At 47.2% G+C, this 20756-nt stretch overlaps 1 protein-coding gene across 4 annotated transcripts; it reads left to right on the top strand.

The window, feature by feature from the left end:
- Positions 1-76: 76 nt before the first annotated feature.
- GTPBP1 (GTP binding protein 1) lies at positions 77-19728 on the top strand. Of its 4 annotated transcripts, XM_021297935.2 has the most exons (14): positions 1654-1814; positions 2983-3680; positions 5819-5930; positions 8392-8572; positions 9636-9984; positions 10407-10530; positions 12467-12581; positions 13041-13185; positions 13306-13488; positions 14279-14414; positions 14983-15161; positions 15658-15855; positions 16947-16988; positions 17419-19728. In XM_021297935.2, the coding sequence occupies exons 3-14, from the start codon at positions 5825-5827 to the stop codon at positions 17509-17511; spliced, it is 1851 nt and encodes a 616-aa protein (XP_021153610.2). In that variant the 5' UTR covers positions 1654-1814; positions 2983-3680; positions 5819-5824; the 3' UTR covers positions 17512-19728. The 4 variants fall into 4 exon arrangements, with proteins under 4 accessions (XP_064903206.1, XP_064903213.1, XP_021153610.2 ...); XM_065047134.1 differs by lacking the exons at positions 1654-1814; positions 2983-3680 and adding an exon at positions 77-303; XM_021297934.2 differs by lacking the exons at positions 1654-1814; positions 2983-3680 and adding an exon at positions 4106-4126.
- Positions 19729-20756: the final 1028 nt, after the last annotated feature.

The raw sequence follows: 20756 nt of genomic DNA, 5'->3' as shown, positions 1-20756 counted from the left end.
GATTGGCTGGCTCCGACGCGCCCCGCCTTGGCGGGCCGGGGGCGGGGCCGCCGCGCAGCACGGGGCGGAGGGGCGGGGAGGGGGTGGGGGAGGAGGGCCGGGGCAGGGAAGATGGCGGCGGCGGAGCGGAGCCTGTCCCCGATGGGGGGCTCCCCGGTGCCGGCCTGCATGTTCGCCCCAGAGCCCGGCTCCCCGGGCGGGGGGCCTCGCGTAGCGGCGGCCGCATGTCCCCTCGGCGCCGCCTTCGACGGCGAGGACGGCGAGGTGCTCAACGGCGAGCCCGAGATCGACCTCACCAGTAAGGTAGGCCCGGCGGGGGGGCGGCCGGCGGCGAGCGCCATCGCCTCGCTGGGTCCCGCGCTGCCCTCTCTCCGGCGGCTGCCTTCCCCGTGTGGCTGCCCCCCGTCCCGGCTGGAGCGGCGCGGCCCATCAGCCGGGACCGGCCCAACGGGCGGGCCCAGCCCCTCTCCTCCGCGCTCCCCTCCCCTTCCCTCGGGAGAGTGAGGGGCCGGGGACCCGCCGGCCTTCGCCGGGCTGGGGGGTCACCCAGGGGCTTCCCTGTGGGCTGCAGTTGTGTGCCGGGGGCTCTCCCGGGCCGGGCGGCAGAGCCCGCCGTGCCGCGGGGAGGCGGCCGGGAGAAGCGCGGAGAAGTTGAGCTGCGGGGAGCCGAGAACCGGCTGCGCCCTGGCCGGGAAAGGTGGGTGCTGGCGGGCTCGTCCGCCCGGCTCCCTGCCCTCCTGGGCTCCCCGGGGAAGCGCCTGCAGCGGGTGTGGAAGCCTCTCGGCGAGCGCGGGGCTGGAAGCTGACAGCCCTTTGACGTCTCACCAACGTTTTTCCTCCTCGCTGGTTCTCTGTAGTTATCTCTGCTGCCAGTTGTACTGGTTCCCAGGGCTTTCTTCGCAATCTTACAAGCAGGTCAGAGCTTGTAACTTTTCGAGTTCAAGGGCTCAGTGACAAGGGTGCCTTGCTCTTGCAAGCCAGGTTGCATCAACACAAAAAGGTTTGTTCACCTTGCATGGTTGCTTGCTAGGATCACACAGTGGTAAAACTGTGTGGTGGTCTTACTCTGTCAGAACTTGTTCTTGCTTCCATCACGTCCGAAGGTACATTGTAGTAACACTCCCACCACAGGCTGCATTAGCTGCCTTCCTGTGCCGTCTTCTGTTTTGTCCCAGTTGGCTCGTCTCTTTAGCTGTGTGTCCTTTGCTGTTAAGCGTTTGATGTATCGTGATGCCATCTCCCATTCTAAAGTCTCCTGAGAACTTGGTTCAGTCCACTTGTAGTTATGTGATCCCGAAGTCAGCATAGCTGGTGTTTCCTCCTGGTTTTCTGCCATCCATTCTCTTCATCCTTCCAGCTGGAGTTGTTCCAAAGTCCTGGATTTTCTTGCCCTCTGTGATGAAATGAAGAGAGAGGAATTGTGGTGTGTGGATGTGGAACCGTTTGTTTTTGAGGGGATGACTAGATATTTTACAATGTGGTGCTGTATTAAAACAAATGTTATGAAGATGTCTCATAAGAAAGTAAAGGACATAAATCAAACCTGCAGTATCTATTGAGCCACCTGTTCGTGTCTTAATGAGCTGGACAAGGTTTTGATACAAGATGCCAATATTGATCTGTGCTTTGTCTTGGATGTGGCTGATGTGGAAGAAGGCACAGGAGGAAACGGAGAGCTGTCTCACCGATTCTTGCCAGCCAAGAACCTGACCAAAACTCTGACGAAGAGAGAGGAATGCTGTTCTCCCACAACTGTTTGTGTTGTCAGCACGTCTTCCACTCCTAGAAATCTGCAGGTGCTATGGAGGAGATAGGTAAGCGAGTTTTTTTATATATTTGTTACAAGTTAGTTTTCCATACAGCAGTGTAGACCTGCTGTATTTCCCCTAGACCTTTCATTCATACCCATCTTGGATGAGAACTAAGACTACAAGCTGTGCCCAGTCTCTTAAAGTTAGTCTCCTGCTCTGTGCTCAAAACAGCAATCCCACATGGTGATAATGCAGTAGCTAACCTGCCATCCCCTGATCTCCCCATCTTTTCTGCTTTCAAAGTTAAATTGCTCCCCTCCAATTCCTGCTTGAAATGGTGATTCCTACTACAGTCAGTTTGTTTGGAGCTGCTGCTTCTGTTCTGACCCACCCCTTTACTGCCTTACATACTTTTCTCCCAGTCCTTCACCAGTACGTTCATTGTGAGGTATGCTCTTTTTTAGAGAGGAACACTTTGGGATTCAGTTATCAAGTGTACCTTGTCAGCTGGTCAAGCAAACAGTTCTATTCATCAGCACAAATTCATTGTCATGTCAATCTTAATGGGTGTCACTGCAGTAGTAATCACCTTTCAGGTCAAAACCGTATCACACAGGCTGTTAGTGAAGCTGATGCTTATATTAAATCTATATTGACAACAGACCATTAATAGCACTTGAACTATGTAGGTCCACAGGAAATAGAAAGCAAAATATGACATTACAGAAGGTGCCTTTGCCCTGATTTCCCAGTGGCTGGTGATGGTCTTCCAGCCGTGAAAAATGTCAGGCTGTGTTATTCCAATAAAGAGCAGCACTACATACCACATAGTATTTGGTTTGCCCTTAATCTTTATGGTTTGTCCATCTTATGGATATGGGATGCTTCTTTTGCAAGGTCTCCTTATAGAGCTGATACAAACTTAGCTCAATCTCAGTGGTGTCTTGAAATTGCTATTAATTAATACTAAAGCCTCTTGCTTGCTGTTGGGCAGTGCAGCATGGTGCAGTCCAACTGTCCCTCTGGAGAAAGCTCAGTCAGTTATAGCTACTACCTACCTGTGGTCTGTGTTCATCCCAAAACTGGTCAGAGGAAAGGTGGGGAAAACCACGTTGCCCCAGAAATTGGGAAGGGACTTTAGAGATGGCATCTCAAACTTGTGAGATAAACTTCCTTCTGCCGTCATGAGAATAAAACAATAACTGGTTGTTACTTTTTTTTTGCCCTGTAGGAAATCTGAGGTTGCTAGACACACATGGCTCCTACTCTTAACTGCTCAATGCCTGGCAAAGTGGAAAGAACAAAAGTGAAAATTTTTGACTTGTGAAGAGCTCTGAAAAACGCAAATACGTGGTGCAAGCATGGAAGAGATTGCTCAAATGTGAAAAGGGAAAAAAGCAGAGATACGAAGAGGTGGGGCCTCTGTCCGACCAAGGAAATGGCAAAGAACAGGCCCGCTCTGTCCAGGAAGTGAAAGAGCTCTTCAAAACAGCAACTAAAATCATGCAGTGACCTGGGAAACTGCAAAACTGTCTGGGCGCTGAGAAGCATTGAAAGGTGTTGTCCATGAAAGTTGCTATTTGCTCTACACATCCTTCTCTTGACATCCTGCTATATCAGATCAGCTGGAGGCCTCATCAGCCCTGGGTCAGGCTTTGGAGGCAGTCTGCCACTGGAACACCCTTCAGCAGCACCTTTGCGTGGCAGTGAAAGGCGCCAGGTGGAGGAATGGTGGTTTGAGCTGATGCGTGTGGATACTGTGCTGTTTCAGCCTCCAGCCCTTCTGCCTGGCACCAAGAAGAAAGGCTGCACCGAGCTGCTCAGCTGAAATGTGCCCTGGTACTTCAGACAACACCCTGCCCCTCACACTGCTGAAGCATTTGGACTTGTAGAAGAACAAAATTAGTGAGGAGACTTGAAGAAACTGAAGTTAGTGTGCTTCTGCACTGGTGGCCCCTGTTATTTTATTGATCTTTATGTATATGGCAGCCTGTTTAATAGATATTCCTGAGTCCCTGACTTGTGCTGGGGCAGTAGCCTTAGCAGTGAGCTTGTCTGCTCTGCTTCCAGGAGTTCCTGAAAGTGCTTGCTGGGCAAAACAAGCCCTACACATCAACACACAGCCTTCCATTCCTGTCCTAATCAACCCTCTGAACAGTTGCTGATTTTCCTCTCAATACATTTACATCAGTGGTCTCTTTTAGGAAGAAAACGAAACCAAAAGAACAATTAGTATAAGGCAAAACTCGATCCTTTGTAGCTCTAAATAGAAAGATTATGTGGCCTTCCAGATCAGACTGTTTGCTGCTCTTTGCAGACTGCACCAGGTGGTTCAAAACATTAGGGTGGCATGCATCTAAAGAAGGCATATGAAGGTGATTGCTCCTCATAGCTCCCTGGCCCTTGCAGACACATCCATGCTCTGTGTGACCCTGAACATTTGGGGAAAGTGTTGCTTTGGCTGCCTTAAGCCTTCTAACCAGCACTTGCTGCCTCTGCTTCGGTTTTCCAGATGCATGCGTTGCTGTAGTAATTGTGAAAGCCGCTTAAGTTGGGGGGTTTTGGGTTCCCTTACACTCGAGATTTCTAATCAAGGTCTTCATTACCTGTGAAGTAGCAGTAGGTGTGAAAGGTAGTTTTTCTTTGAATGCACATTGTGTTAGCTGTGCTAGCAAGACAGGATGTGTTAGTAGAGAGTGTTGGGCAGGCTTGAAAATGTGGTCATTTACAAACTGCTGTAAACCATATGTCTTAGGCAAATCTGGCACAGATTTCGGACTGACCTTGGTGCGTAGTGACTAGAAGTACATCTTTCTGGGTGTGACTTTTGTGTGAGGACAGCTAGTGGAAGTATGGACTTCATTGGGTGCTGCAGCATGGCACAGGAGTGCTTACCCATAGGGTTATTGGTAGGCAATAACTTTTATGGCTCTTAATAAAAGTGGCTTTTTAACAGAAAAGCACATCTCAATCACAGCAGCTGTTGAGCCACTGTACCAGGATGCTCAGCCTGCAGCAGGTTTGTAAGACTGGACGCAGGCAACTGTTGCGTCTTGATGGATGTTGAAGGTCTCCTTGGTCAGCCACAGCCACGCCACCATTGTGGCCACTCTGTATGAGTGTTTTCAGCTTTATTGTATGAGTGACGCAGGTTTTTGCCTGAAATGGTGCTACACCATTCTGTTCTAAGAAAAATCCTCTCTGAAACACTGTCATCTTGCCCTCATCTTCTGATTTGTTTCTGTTTACTTTTTTCTTCTCTTGATGCCTCTGCAGGGAAGGGCAAAGGAAGTTGAGGTGGTGCAGTAACTGTAGTCAAAGCTGCTTGGTGACACAGCTGCTGGCTGGCAAAACTGCAGCTCTCCACTATAACTTCCAAATATATGTGTACAAACTGCTTTGTGTGTCTGCCTTTCAGCATTATAGTGTAAAGTACCTAAAGTCTTGTTAGTAGTTGGAAAATAATCCTCATCTGTGTTTTAATCTGCCCCTTTGGAAAACAAAAGGAGACATTAAGCATGTGAAGAACTTAGCAGATGCTGTAGGTTTTGTTGCCCGGGTGTGCTCTGCAGAGAGACCTTTCTGGGTTCCTCTGGCTGGCCTGTCATGGCTTGGATGAGCAGCAGCACTCTGTGCAGTGGAGATGGTGGAGCACCCACCAAAGGGATTTCTTTGGAGGAAATCTCTCCTCCCCGTTCTGTTTTCCTTGCACAGAAACATGTATTACACAGAAATAGAAGTGGGATGTTTGCTTAAATGTGGCTTTTAAACATTGGTTACTTCAAAATGAGGTGCTTGGTATTCTTATTTGCTTTGAAGTAAATCTTCCAACATAAATGAACTCTGAGCTCAGACAAATAACCTTGTACAGTGTCATAAGGAAACAGCTGTCAGTGAAGCTGCTTTAAAAAAAAAAACACACAAAAACAAACCACCAGAAAGCGGTCCTTGCGAAAGGGCCCTTGTCTTTCCATAAAGCACACGGATTGATTGCCCTTATAAGTGCAGCTGGTTGTGAAATTGTTTGCTTGACATCTGCAAATTGGGTATTTATTTTCTTTTTCCAGCTAGTGATGGTGAGTCCAACTTCAGAGCAGTATGACAGTTTGCTCCGGCAAATGTCAGAGAGAATCGATGAGGGATGTGGGGAGACCATCTATGTTGTTGGTCAAGGATCAGGTGAGTATAGCTTCCTCAGGAAAACAGCAAAACCCATTCAAATTAAAAGAAAAACCTAGTTCATCTAACTGGCTGCTGCAAAAGGTAGTATTCCTTCTCCAGAATAACTTGGAAACCTCCATAAAGCATAGCAGACCATGTGAGACAGAATCTTTTTTATTCCTGCCAACAGCTGTCTTATGTAGTAGATCTAAACACATTTTTGTATAAAATCATACATGTTCTTTTTGGAAATAAGGCATAAGTTGTCTGGGCACACTAGGAAGAGATGAAGGATCTGGAATTACAGTAACAGTTTTAGTGTAGATGTCTGCAATGTCTGATGGAGGTTCTTGTTCTGTCTGGTTTTGTTCACTTCTCCGTTGTAAATAACATTATTTTTTACCCCACAGGAATGTATTGGAGATACTTTGTATAGCCAAAATATATGCTGCTGGCTTTCTTTGTTCATGTGTGTCTGTACTGTGGAGAGAAAGGTTTTCCTTTTCTCGGCGTGAGGCCTTTATTGTTGCATTAACTCGGGTGTGACTATCGTCATTTGCCTTTGCAGGTTTTAGCAGTTAGCATGGGTTACTTTTCTGTTCTTTTTCACAATTTGAGTATTTGCATCTGATGCTGGTAGAACAATATGGAACATGGCCTTGCTTTGAAATCCAGATTTCTTTTCTGAATGCAAAAAAATGGTCTATGGCTGTCATAAGGCTAAAGGCACGTTTCAAATACATTAGATATCAACTGGATTTCAAATTATTATGATCAAACATTCCACTAGTTACTGCATTTGAGGAACAAGACAAAACTCTGGTCATCAGTGCCAGGGTTGGCTGAGATAATGGAGGGAGAGAGTTGTGTTGCCTCACAACTGTGTGCTTTTGAGGTTTTCCTGGTGAAGCAGCCAAGGTAGAAGAGAAGCCAGGATTAGATGGCCAGTGGTCCTGCAGCCAATATCACAGGGATAATGCTCTTGTGTTCAAGTGAGCTTCCAACGTGTAATCTGAATTCTTGGTGTTTGGGATAATCACATCTGCAGGCTAGTAACTGCTTTCTCTTCTAGGATACCTTGTAAGTCTGTTAACTGGTGGTTGTTGCAATGATGCACTTAGAAGCAGGCATTTGTTTCTTAAAATGTGAGCTAAAACTTCTGACTTCATTTTAGGTTTCTGCATAGTCAAGGAAGGTGGGGATCTTTTCTGTAAACTGGAAACAAAAGCCAATAGAAAAAAAAATCTTGATATCCCTGCAGCCATCCCTCCTCCTCATTTGAGTGTCTGTGATTTCTGTCATCACGGATGCCCAACTGAGAAGCGAGTGAAACCTGCCAGGAGGCTCAGAGCTTCCTCAGCAGTGACCCTTCCCTTTCTCCCTTGTCTTTTCCTTTCTCCTGTCTCCTCCTTCTCATTTGCCAGCCATGGTGCTTTTTGTTTTCCCCACCATCTCAGCAGCTTCTCAGCCAGCTTATGAGCTATGTTGGGAATCACCCAGCAGCTCTACTTGTAGAGCTGCGCAGTAGTTAAAATGCTGATTAGTTTATGCGAACTGCAGTTGCTGCTCACCAGCTGATGAGTCAGCCATGCGTATGAATGCTCACACAGCAACAGTATTGCTCATCCAGGTGCCATGTGCCTCTCCACCTTTGTTGGTTTTTGGGTTTTTGTTTTCTTTTACCCACAGAGGAGATTCTGGCCTGAAATCCGTGCAGCTTCTCAGCACCTGAGTTAGGAGAGAAGCTGAGAGCTGTGGTGGCCTTTAAGCTGTCCAGGTAGTTGCCTCTGGCTTGCTCTGACTGTCAGCTCTTTGCTTGGATGGGCTCTTCAGAGACAGCAGTTGCTTCTTGTTTTTTTTCTGGCCTCATGTGCTGTCAGTATGGCTTTCAAGCGCCAGGACAAAGGCAGTGAGACATAACAAAACTGTAGTTTTAACTGGAGTATTTGGGGGCTAAAGAAAGTGCTGTGTAAGCCAGACTTGCAGAAAAACTGCACTTGGGATGTGGTTTTATAAAATAAGCTGATTGTTTAAATTGGTCCCACGTTCACTGGTTAATTGTGATGATATTTCAGTCAGAGGTATTCTCTTGTTAATGTTTTTCCTTTTATTGCAATGTGAGAGGAGATGTTTTATCTGGCCAAAGGAAATTGCACGAAAAGTACCTTCAGCATGTGAAGTAAGGGAATTAGACAGAAATGTGTCTTGCTTGCCAATACCTAAGTAATTGCTTGTAGAAGTTGTGAAGAAACCTTCTCTAGATGAAAGATGGTGCTTTTCTAGTATCTTTTAAGGCTTAGAGTGAAGACTATCCTTCTTAATTGTGGGCAAAGGGTGCTTATTCTGTTTACATGGCTAACATCTCCGGTTCACATACAAATCCCGATGGGTGTGCAAGTCCCAGGCAGGGTGACATTGCCAATGGCCATTGCCAGGTGGTGCTCACCGACTGTCCTTTGTCTCCCCAACATCCTCCTAGATGGGACTGAATACGGTCTGAGCGAGGCAGACATGGAAGCGTCCTATGCCACGTTGAAGAGCATGGCGGAGCAGATCGAGGCCGACGTCATCCTCCTGCGGGAGCACCAGGAGGCAGGGGGCAAGGTGCGGGACTACCTGGTTCGGAAACGTGTGGGTGACAACGACTTCCTGGAGGTCAGGTGAGGAGCTGGGTGGAGACAGGGTTAGTCAGCAGCCCCAGCTGCATTTTTGCCCTGTGAACAGTCCATGATGCTGAGCCAGCAATGCTGGTTCCAGTCTGGGTGTTGTAGCAACAAAGGGAATTGAGCTTGACCACTCCTTGCTAATGAAGCCGCCGTTTTGTTGTTGTTGCTGTGTCTTTTGTGAACAAGCTGTTTGTGGGGATTTGCCTGTGTTTAGCTCTGAGGGCTGTTGATCTCTGGGTGACAGCTTTGCAGTTTGAGAATTTTTTGTGTGCTGGAATCCCTGCAGGAAGTCACATATGCACGTATCTGTGCATATGCGCACACTGCTGGCGTACATTACTTTTGACTAAGGGTTAAATTCTATTCCAAGACTGTGGTGATCCAAGTCACCTTTTAATGGACATAAAATAGCTTGTGCAACATGACTTGAAAGACTGCCCAGACCTGGATGGAATGGATTTCCAACATTTGCCAATAGCCATAATAGCCACCTTTATCAGAGACAAGGAAGGAGATTGCTGTAGGAGGATTTTTCCCTGAAACATTTCATTGTTCTTTGAACTTTTCTGGAAACAGCAATTTAAATTTCTATGCTCTCCCTAGCACCTGGTGCTGTTGTAACATGAGGGATGTGAGAAAGGCAGAGGTATTCTAGACCAAGTTGAGATTTAGCCTTTATTTTGATTTGCCACAGCGTACGTTTTGGATTGCAGAGACTCGGAGTTGGTAAAGAGAGATTGTATATGGCATCAAGTGACGTTGGGTTCAGCTGACTGTGTTCTGGACACCAGTGACATGTTTCCACAGTCTTCCACATCCCAGTCTCCAGAGTCTGGGCTCTCTGCTGCTAACTAATAACTGTGAAAGAATCTCTGCTCTGCTTGTGGAGGTCTAACATTTTGAATCTGTTTGAATGTTAGGGAGAAAAAGTTACTTGCACAAGCAGTGGTGTTTGGTGGTGGGTTTTTTTTGGATTTGTTTGTTTGTTTGTTTTGATTGCTTGTTTGCTTCTTTGGGTATCAAATTTTACCAGGTTCCTTTTTGCTTTCCTCTCCAGGGTAGCAGTGGTTGGCAATGTGGATGCAGGAAAGAGCACGCTGCTGGGTGTCTTGACACATGGCGAACTCGACAATGGCCGAGGCTTTGCCCGGCAAAAGCTCTTCCGCCATAAGCACGAGATAGAGTCAGGCCGCACCAGCAGCGTGGGCAATGACATCCTGGGCTTCGACAGTGAGGGCAACGTGGTGAACAAGCCTGACAGCCACGGTGGCAGCTTGGAGTGGACAAAAATCTGTGAGAAATCCACCAAGGTCATCACTTTTATTGACCTGGCTGGTCATGAAAAGTACCTGAAAACCACTGTCTTTGGCATGACCGGCCATTTACCTGACTTCTGCATGCTTATGGTAGGTAGCAAGAAAGATGTGTGGTACCAGCATGAGTGGGGCTGTTCACAGCTTTAACAGCCTCAACTTCTTTCCTTTTGCAAAGTTCCTGTGGGGTTGTGGAGGGAGGCAGCATCTCCCAGAGCTGGAAGGCAGAAGCCAGGACTCTGACACAAGTGCCCTGGGACTCTCAGTCCCAGACAGACCCAAGATGTGTGATTCTTGAAAACAGAAGTATTTCTGAATTCTAGAAAACTTTGTTGAAACTGAGATGAAATGAGTCCTTAGCCAATGTCCAAGAGCACTTGAAATAAGCTGGGTCCGCTCATATAGGCCCAGCGATGCATCTAAAACCTAATTACAGTCTGCTGCATGTCTTCTCTGTAACCCACCTCGCTGCAGGAGGAACATTTCCATCGCCGTATCTTCTATCCCTGGTGTAGGTTGGTAGTAATGCCGGGATTGTTGGAATGACCAAGGAGCACTTGGGCCTTGCGCTTGCACTTAACGTTCCCGTCTTTGTTGTGGTGACCAAGATCGACATGTGTCCTGCCAACATCCTGCAAGGTGAGTCTCACAGCCTCTCTCCGGGGCTGTTTCTTACCTCTGTATGTGCTGTTGTCCTCTGCTTGGGTTGAGAAATTACTGCTGGAAGAAAACTGCTTTATCAGGTTTTGACTGTGTCTTAAACACTTTCCATAAATCTGTCCTTTTCCCTTGCCAATTTTGCAGGCAGTTCACTCACAGTCACCATTTCAAAATTACCTGAGTTGGGGGGCTCCACTGGGCAACCCAAAAGTGTTTGCTACGAGGTTTTGCATAGCTGAGCTCTAAGGGGTGAAGCAGGCAGTTGGGGTTCTGGTTTTACTTTCCCTCTGGGTGTTTAAACCTGGAGGCAAAGTCTGGAAGTTCTCTTGAAAGCTGCTTTCCTCCTTGCCCACAGTTTGAGTGTGATCTTAAGCTGTGATCAAACTTCTTTTCTGGCAGCTATTAGGTGAAGGGGCAGCTGCTTGTTACATTCTGTTCGCCTGGGCACTTTTCAAATACGCTGAGAACTACAGCAGCTCCTTCCTCTCTCCAAACAGCCAATAAGTCATGATTCAAAGCAGCTACCTGTGGTAGCAGCACTGAAACTGAGCACAGGCAGGGATGGCAATGAGCAGCAGGAGCTTGTGACTCTTTTGCTCAGCAGCAGTTAAAACAGCAACTCTAAACCCCAGCAGTGGCCCTTTGACCTCTGCTTGACATTTTTTCAGGCTGTGACCAGCTCTCACCTTTAAAATTCTCTTGATTCATTTCGCACCCCTTCAGGAACACGCAGTGGTTAATTGGAACAGTGCTTTTTTTTGATAAGCAGTCCTGAGAACCAGGAAAGTGGATGCTCCCGGTACTGTCTGTGGTTAGTTAATTATTGTAAAAATCCTAAATATGTCTCAGGTAAACAGACACATATGATCAAAAGATAATCTAAATATCTCTGTAATAGATGTTTGGTAAATAAATGTAAGGCCTGACCACAACATAATAACAGGGAAGGAAGGAGAATGGCTTAGGGTGAGAAGAGCTGCTCTTGGGAGAAACCACTCCTGTGTCATGCTCTGTTTAAATTAAATAGACACGAGATTTGGCTCAAGTGTATCAGTGAATAGCAGATGGCATGATTAGATGTTTGTGTTTCTGTATCCAAAACATAGCTTTCCCATAGGCAATCATTTGTTCACAAAAAAGTCTAATTGGATGACAATTGTAGAATATAAATTATTTGCTCTTTTAAGCCAGGCTTTACTAGTCTTCTTGGTTTTTGTTCTTCATTTATCATAAGGCACTTTGCAGGAGGCTGTTGCTAGTGAATCAGGTGTTGCCCCTGCTGGCTGATAGATGTGAGGCTTAGAAAATAAATGGAAAAGAGGCAAGAGATCAAAGTTGGAAGCCATGAGATTTGTCCTAAAACATTTATTTCTGGATCTTGTCCACCTACACTGTCATATTCTGTGGTGGTGATCTTTACCTCTTTCATGCTCCTCTAACCTTTTAGGGCAGGTTGGTTGCCAGGCAAAGTGTGTTGAGGTTTGTTTGTTCAAAATTGTTTTCTAATTCACATATTCTCGGTTATGTCAGTTCCTGAGTGCTGCTGATTTTCATTGAATTCAATATGGAAAATCCTTTATAGTAATAGGAAACCCCTCATAACTGCTTAAAGCTACTTAATAGACAGCTGTAAAATGTCTGCTTCACGGCATTGCACTTGCAGATGCAAATGTATGTGTCTGTTCATGTATGGTGTCGCTTGGCAGCAAGCTAGCTGGCATGAAATGGAAGATGGAATGGCTCCTGAGTCCCACCTGGGCTGCAACAAACACATGGTCTCGCTCACGCGCCTTTAGCCATCTTCTCCTGTCTATTTGTGGCAAGAGCACCAGTCTCCCCTTGAGGAGAGACCCCACAAAAGCGATTTGTAAAGACGGGAGATGCTGCCCTAACAATATTCATTTCACCCTTTAAGAAACCCTGAAGCTGTTACAGCGACTGCTGAAGTCCCCAGGGTGCAGGAAGATCCCCGTGCTGGTTCAGAGCAAGGATGATGTCATTGTAACAGCCTCCAACTTCAGCTCAGAGAGGTAACGGGAGTAGAGGAGAGTCATTTCTCTTTCAATCCTATTTGGAGACTGGGTGAGAAGGCTCAGAAAGAGAGTCATGTTGTCTAGATGTGTGAAGGTTGCATCTGCCATCTGGTGTGTTGATTCCATAAGAATGTGTTGATTCTGAGACTGACCTGCTTGTGTTCCCCTCTCTGAGGCAGAAATGAGAGGCTGCTTCTGGGCAGTCAGCAGAAGATGGCAGGGTGTTCGCTTCCTTCAGTCCTGGAACATTACACCTATTCCTGAATGTCGTTAGAAGGCAGAGGCAATGTTGCAGAGTTTTCAAACATGGGGTGTTGTGCATCTGACTGCTTGCCAGGCTTTCCCTTCCTAGCACTGTGTATTGAATTCAGTCACAATATTTTGGATGTCTCCTTACACGTGGAATTCCCGGCAGGGAGGTTACCTAACTCCATTTTCATCAATTTTCCTTTACAGGATGTGCCCGATTTTCCAGATTTCAAATGTTACTGGGGAGAACCTAGATTTGCTGAAGATGTTTCTTAATCTCTTGTCTCCACGGACCAGTTACAGGGAAGAAGAGCCAGCAGAATTCCAGATAGATGACACTTACTCTGTCCCGGTAAGAGGCCTGGCATTTAGAAGAATTTTCTGCTTCTTTTAGGACGAATAAGGTCTCTTAGAGCTCTTCTGCTAGGATGATTGAGTAACCCCAATTATTGTTTTTGATTCTTTGGCATAGGGTGTGGGAACAGTTGTGTCTGGGACAACACTGAGAGGCCTGATCAAGCTAAACGACACCCTGCTGCTGGGGCCAGATCCCCTTGGCAACTTCCTACCTATTGCTGTCAAGTCCATCCACCGCAAAAGAATGCCTGTCAAAGAAGTGCGGGGAGGCCAGACTGCCTCCTTTGCTTTGAAGAAGGTGAGGTGATCTGCTCTAGACCTCCAGAGCAGGAACTGCCCTCCTAATTTTAGAGTGCTCTTGGAGTTCAGCTGCACTAAGGCTGCTTCTGCAAACCTCAGCTGCTTCATTTTGCAGCAGAATAAAATCACATGGAACCTCTGTGGTTCCCATGTCCTGGTTGTTCCACCTGACAGCTGCCAGGTAATAGCAGTGGGACCCAAGGTAGTGAGGAATAGTGCTGCAGATGTGTAACGAAGTGGAGGCATTTCAAGAAAAATGTCCTCTTGTGCTGCAACTGCATTAGTATCCTCTACACTATTCCTCTCAGCTTGTAGGACCAGCTGCATGATTTGCTGGTTTAAAGTTAGCAAAATTTGATGCAATTGCTCCTGTGAAAGGTTTCTGACAGTAGATTCTGCACTGATATAGCTATACCAGACTTCATGTGTTGAGACTTACCATGTTGTGTCAAGAGACATCATGCTTCTGGAGTGATCATCTGCTTGGATAATGTGCAACCAGGATGTATGTTTTGCTTTTAAAGGATCAGTGACTTAAAACTTCTGTGTAAGTGTCCAGCATTCCCAGCACTCTAACTGAAGCTTCCTTAGAAACTTCAGCTGAATTCGATTTTTGCAACCTTTGCATAACATCATCACATACTGCTAAACGCTCTTGTTTTGCCTTTTGGTGAGCACAAGTTAATATCTGTGAAATCCCTCTAGGATCCTTCTGGATGCAGTCAGCCAGCGAAGCACATTTCTTCCCCAGAGAACCATGCTAAGGTTTTTGTGTCTCTGCTTTTCAGATCAAGCGTTCTTCCATCCGGAAAGGCATGGTAATGGTGTCACCGCGCCTGAATCCACAAGCATCGTGGGAGTTTGAAGCAGAGATTCTGGTCCTCCATCACCCCACCACCATCAGCCCACGATACCAGGCCATGGGTACGTGTCTGAGTGTTGTCTCATCTTTGTTTCACAGTGATAACAGGTTGTATCAGCTCTAGCCTGAGATAATTTTGCTCCTGATGACTCTGTTAACATGAATATAAGCCATGGCTCCTGGTTTTACCTTTCCCAGCAACATGTTGAAGAGAGGGAAGGGAGCTGACAGTGGGGGAGGTTGCAGGTAGAAAGGACTTGTGTGAGTCCAGGTGTACCTGGAGCCTGCCTGAGCCAGATCTCTGTGGTGCAAAGATCCTTCGGCTTCAGATGCTGATGGAATGACTTATTTTGGGTCCTACCCTCTGGACCAGCTGCTTGGTGTGTAGGATTCTGTTGAGGGTCCTTCAGGAAAGTCTCTGTTTTAAGGCAGCTGTTCTAGCTTATGTGTTTGCTTTCTGTAGACTGAATAAAGGCAGCCACATGACCCATATGGTCTTCGGTACACCATAGATTTCTACATTCCAAACTCGGTGCTTGCAGGGTAGCAAGAGCTGCCTGAGATTTCTGTCTGAACCTGTTTCCACTAATGGCACTGACTGCTGAAAGCCTTTGTACATTACATTTGCAGTGCATTGTGGCAGCATCCGTCAGACAGCCACGATTCTCAGCATGGACAAGGACTGCCTGCGGACAGGGGACAAAGCCACGGTGCACTTTCGCTTCATCAAAACCCCGGAATATTTGCATATAGACCAGCGGCTGGTCTTCCGTGAGGGCCGCACCAAAGCTGTGGGTACCATCACTAAGGTAAAGGCTCAGGAGTCCAACTTTTTTGTTTTGTTTTGTTTTTACCAATAAACTAGTTTTGGTGTGGAGAAGCCAGCAGGAGAATCCAGATGGCTCTGCAAAATTGAGGGAAGATGACTTCCTGTGATCATAAATGATGTGGGTTGCTTTGTTGTATGATGGGTCTTTAGCTGGTGTGAACCGGGGAATGCAAAGGCGGGGGTTGAGCCAGATGCCTCTGATTCTTAAGGCTCAGTCTCTTCTGACAGCTCGGTCCCTTTGAGTCATGCTGTGGAGGGCTGAGTGTCACCTCAGCCCAGTGGCCCTTTCCACCTTGTAAGGGTTCTTGAGGACAGGTCAGGGACCCAGGTTTCTTTGAACAGCTGCTGTGGTGTTCTCCTGATGGCTATTGGTATCAATTTTCTCAAGGCTTTTTGTTAAAAAGCAGCATTGGACCTTGCTAGGTAGGCCTGACTATTTTAATGCTGATTTTGGCCTCTCCCTTTATAATTTTCAGTTACTCCAGACCACCAATAACTCACCAATGAACTCCAAGCCACAGCAGATCAAGATGCAGTCAACCAAGAAGGGAGCAGTTACGAAACGAGAGGATGGTGTTCCCCCATCTGGGATGGCAGCTGGGGGCCCACCACCGGGGGATGAGGCCCCCTCAACAGCAGCAGCACCACCGACTCCTACTGCCCTGCAACCATTGGTAAGTGAGGAAAATATTGGGTCTGTCCTAGCTGTTTGTATCCAGGTTTCATCTGTTGTAGGAAGTGCAAGCATTATGTCCTCATGCCCTTTGAACTCGCCTTGGGACACTCTGTGCAATGGAAACAAATATGAGTACAAGTACTCTCACAGCAGAAATCAGAATTCTCTGATGACTGGATGACTCATTGTCTGACCTTTCAGCAGCTTAGAGTCCTGGGACAATTCAGGTTGCACCTCAGGAAGTGTCTAGTCAAACCTCCTGCTCTAAGTAGGATTAGCTGTGAGGTCAGAGCAAGTTGCTCAGGGTTTTATCCAGTCATGTCTTGAAAACATGCAAGGAGGAAGATGGCACAACCTCCCTTGGCAACCTGTTTCACTGCTTCACTGGGTTCATGGTGAGGAAGCGTCTCCATATACCCAGTAGCTGAACCAGCATAGCGTCTAACAACCAGTCGCAGAATGAGTCTCTGCTGTCTGAATGAGAGGTAAAACATCCCTGCACTAGACAATCTACAACTTACGTAGTAGTATTAGGCACAGGTTGTCTGCCTTGTCAAGGAGCGAGGATGGAGACATCCAAGGAAAAGGAAAGGCTTATCTCTTTCTGGATAAATTTATCCAAGTTGTTTTGTTGGTTAGGACTTCTCAACTCAGCTCGTCTGAGAAGGATACTTAACCTTTCTGGTCTGAAAGCTATGAAAGCTCTAACTGCCAGCGTTGGGAGCTGTTTATTGGCTTTATTACATGGGTCTTCTCCTTTTAGCTTACTTACCTAGGAACTGACTCTGTCAAGAGACCTGGTCAGTGTTACCCCCCTTTAATTTTAGAAATGTTAGTTGTCTTTGGTCAAATCTCACCCTATTGAGCCAGGCTGGCTGCTGAAAGAGGGCCCTCTGGCAGGGGTTCCCTCCCTTTGCACATGCCTGTGGCTTCTTACCGATCCCCTGTCTCCTCCTTGTCTCTTGTAGCATCACCGTGGTTGTAAGTAATGCTCCCAGCTTGCCCTTTGTTTCATCCCTGCCCCTGAGAGTCTGTGTTGCTTTTATTCTTGCTTACTTCTGCCTCTTTCTCCTTGCTGCTTCCCCTCAGCCTGCTCTGGATGAAGAGCCCCACATCCGTGAGGGCAATAAGGTATTTGGCTGCTTTAAAAGAGAAGAGTTGGCTTGCTGGCCTGAGGCTGGGAACAGAGTCAGATCAGCAAGAAAGCCCTGGTGGTGGGGTGGGAGGGCTCTCCTTCCATTCTCCACAAAGCCAAGGAGCCTGAGGCCTCAGTTTGCTGGATGCTGAGCCCCATAACACCTGCTGATTCTCATGGGAGCGAAGCATTGAGAAAATTGAGGAATCCTCCCCAGCTTGAAGGGCTGAACTTCATGGTGTGTCTGTATCTCCTCCTTCCTCATGGTGTGTCTGTCTGCCTTATTGCCTTCCTGCAGTGGTAGGAAGCTGATCAGTCACAACTGCCCTCCCGCTGTCTGGACGTGTGTGCAATCCATCTCAACGCTGATGTGTTGATGCTCTGATTCAGAGGGCGCTGTGCGCTGAAGTGTTTCTTGTTTTTCAGTCAAAGGTCGGAGGAGGAGGCCGGCGACGTGGAGGTCAGCGCCATAAAGTGAAGTCTCAGGGAGCCTGTGTGACTCCTGCCAGTGGCTGCTGAATTTCTTACTCCTTCTCCCTCTGAGGAATTCCTCCCTTTCCCTTCATTTCTTATCCAAAAGATCCAGAGCAGCTTAAACCAAAACCCATCCCAGCTGATTGGCTGCAGAAGAATCGTCCCTCCTCCCAGAAGGAAGCAACGGAGAGGAGCATAATTTATAAGCTAATGAAGGTGATAAGACACACAGAACTGAGTAACTGACACCTTCCTCTTCCCCCTGTCAACACATTTTTGTACATCATGGGCTTAGTTTTTATTCTTATTAGTTTTTATTATATTTTGTGTGCATGAAGATGAGAGGAGAGTCTGGATAGAACTGGGAAGAGCCAGTTAGCTGCCTCCCTCCTCCCTCACCCCATTCTGTCCACAGGACTTGTTGCTCTCCTCCTATGGGCCGTCTCAGATCCAGGGGTTATCAAACACTTGAAATTTCAGACTTGCAAAGGTTAAAACATGTTGCTTTGGGTGGCTGCGTAGGGCATTGTTTCCTCACCACTGTGGCCCCATGCCAAATATGTTTCTGGATTCCTTCCATCTTAAACTATTTCTAAATGGATTTAATGTTGTGGCAACTGAAGTTTGAAGGAGATGATAAGAAAATTCAGTAGTTGGAGACCTAAGAAGGAAGCAAATTGGAAAGCAGTTCTTGATGTTAAGTTGTGGAATCCTATACTAAATATCCTTCTCAAATATGTTGATAGCACTTAAAATTTTAAATAGAGACAGAATTAAATGGGCAGTCATTTGCCCATCACGTTCCCCTTCCATTATGCTGCTTTTCCTATTGTCTGTTCAGTGCACATCGGAGCAAATCTAACCTGTCTCTCAAGGCAGTGGCAGCTCAATTGACAGTATTAAAAATACAGTGCAGGAGCACTCACTCTGTCCCTTGAGCCAGAGGAAGCTGCCTTGCCTCGACAGGCAGAGATCACAGGTGGGAATATACTTTTTGGAACAGAGACACCAGGCAAACTTGACCTCCCCTTGATTTTGTTTACTCCAAGATTTCCCAGATCTTTTCTGGAACTCACTGGCCGAGCTTTGCCATGGCAGAGGTATGGTTTGTCTCCTCCCCTCTTGGCCAAAGAGGGCAATGATGAATTGTTACCGAACTTAGAGAAGTGCTTTCAGGTTTGGAAGTACGTGGTAATTTTTCTGCCTTTCATTTGATTTTTTTAAAGATTGTATTTTTTTTTAATGATAATTTCTGATTTCTCCAGGAAGGCCCTGCAAGGACGGTCTATGAATTAACATTGTTATCACGGTGGGGGTTTTGTTTGCTTTTTTTTTTTTAAACCCTGGGTTATGCAAGTGATCAATCCTCTGCTTATTTTGATCTCTGTTCTTCTAACCCTGCCCCTTCCCTTGGCTCCTGTGAGGACAGGAGTTATCTATCTTCTGCCGGCTTGTGGTAGCATTTTGAGGAGGACACGGCATCCTCAGCAAACCGTTGCTCTCCCCAGCATGTGCGGTCAGCCTCGGTTTCTTTGAGGGGTTCATCCTCCAATGAAGGACTCTTACATTAATTAGAGGGAGACTGAAAGGTTTCTGTCCCTCCTTAGCGAGTTGTTCCTGTTTCTCACTCTGTGGCACCCATGTGAAGTTCATTCCAGTGCACCTTGTGATTCGAGGTAGGCTTTCAAGCCGACTGACTGACAGCAGACTCGGCGGGGTTGGAGCGCATCTCCCCATGCCGGCACCAGCATCCAACAGCATTAAGCGGCGTGGGAGAGGTGAGGAACGTGGTTTGGAGATGGGGGTACTTTGCCTTAGAGCCTGCAAGGGCCTGAGTGTGGATGGAAAGCAGGGGGAGATCAGACGGTCCTTTCCAAGCTCCGTGCCTAAATACCAGCACTCTCCTGGCGAGGGGGGAACTACAGGCGGCTACAACACTAATAGCACCCGCATTGTGAGGGGGTGTGAAGTGTGGCTAAGCAAAGCACCAGGGCCTGGTTCCTTGTGGCCCTGCAGCAGCATCAAACTGCATCTGATGTCACTGCCCTCTGCTTCCCAGGGGAGCAGGGAGCTCTGGGTAGTGTTCTCTTTCTCCATTCCTTGTGCTCCAATCGAAGGAGACAGCCGAGACTGGAAGAGGGTTTACTTCAGTTTGTGCAAAGGAGGTGGTGTGATCTCTCTTTTGTGACCAGCATTCAAAGATCACTCTGGCTGGTGTGATCTATAAAATAAATTTTAAAGAAAAGTTTGTTCCAAGTTAAAGTATGCCTTTGTTGCTTTGTGTCCCTCTGAAAAACCAGTGCTTGCCACTTTAATGCCAAAAGTCTGACTGACTGGGTTTGCTTGGCACTGTGCTCCTGTGCTGGCTATGAGAGGAGGCTGTGTTCATGGTGACAGCAAGGGAGGACATGCCATGTCGCAGGAGCGCTGCCACTGAGCCTCTGCCCAGCCCTGACAGCTTTTACACTGCATAAGACTTAGTGCTTCTTGGTGACGGAGTGTTGGAATGAGACTACTTGCATGGTGCAAGCTCTGGTGTGTGATGGGTACGTATGTGCGTGTGTGAATAGCTGCTATAGCAAAGCATTTGGGGCCAGCTCCACTGGAGACCCTTTGCTAGAGGACACCATTTTAGTACAGCACGTCCCCTGCCTGCATGAGCTTGTGCTCCCTGGGCCCTCGCTGTGACTTGCACCTCACCTGTTTCTGCAAATAGAGGAACTCTCCAGTTCTTGGAATGGGCCTTTTCATGTCTCCTGCGTTGGTCTCAGGTTTGTGAAGATTCTTCCTGCCCTGTGCAGCCCTTTCATAGGTAAGTGTTGGGCTGGTGGTAGCTACAGCAAAGGCGCTTCTCCTCCTCCTGGAGGTGGCTGGTCCAGGGCCAGCAGAGAACAAGCCTTTCCCTAGGGTGACCTTTTGCAAGGAGCTATGTGGGTCCTCCTCAACGTGAGCCTGCCTTCAGCCCATTCTGGTTAAGCAACTACCAGTGTGAGCCCTGAGCCCAAATGAATCCAATTTTCCTTTTTGCAGCCTTTTTTTATGCTCTAGGTTAAGTTCCTCATGCTGAGGACAATTAAGTATTTCCTTTCTACTCGCACTTAGCTGCCTGTTGAGTAATTTACAGCTCTTGTTAAGGAAAAGACAGCAACACACAGCTGCCCTTACTTGTGGTTTGTGTTAAGCTGAGCCTCATTTGCCACTCCAGGGCCCAGTTGGGTTCTGCTTATGGCCATGACAAGGTAGAGGGCAGGCCGATAGCCAGGGACAACTTTGAGGTCAGTGGAGGATGG

Source organism: Columba livia, chromosome 1, assembly GCF_036013475.1.
Source record: "Columba livia isolate bColLiv1 breed racing homer chromosome 1, bColLiv1.pat.W.v2, whole genome shotgun sequence".
NCBI lineage: Eukaryota > Metazoa > Chordata > Aves > Columbiformes > Columbidae > Columba > Columba livia.
Note: the sequence above shows the minus strand (reverse complement) of the source record. Positions and strands in the feature narration are given on the sequence as shown.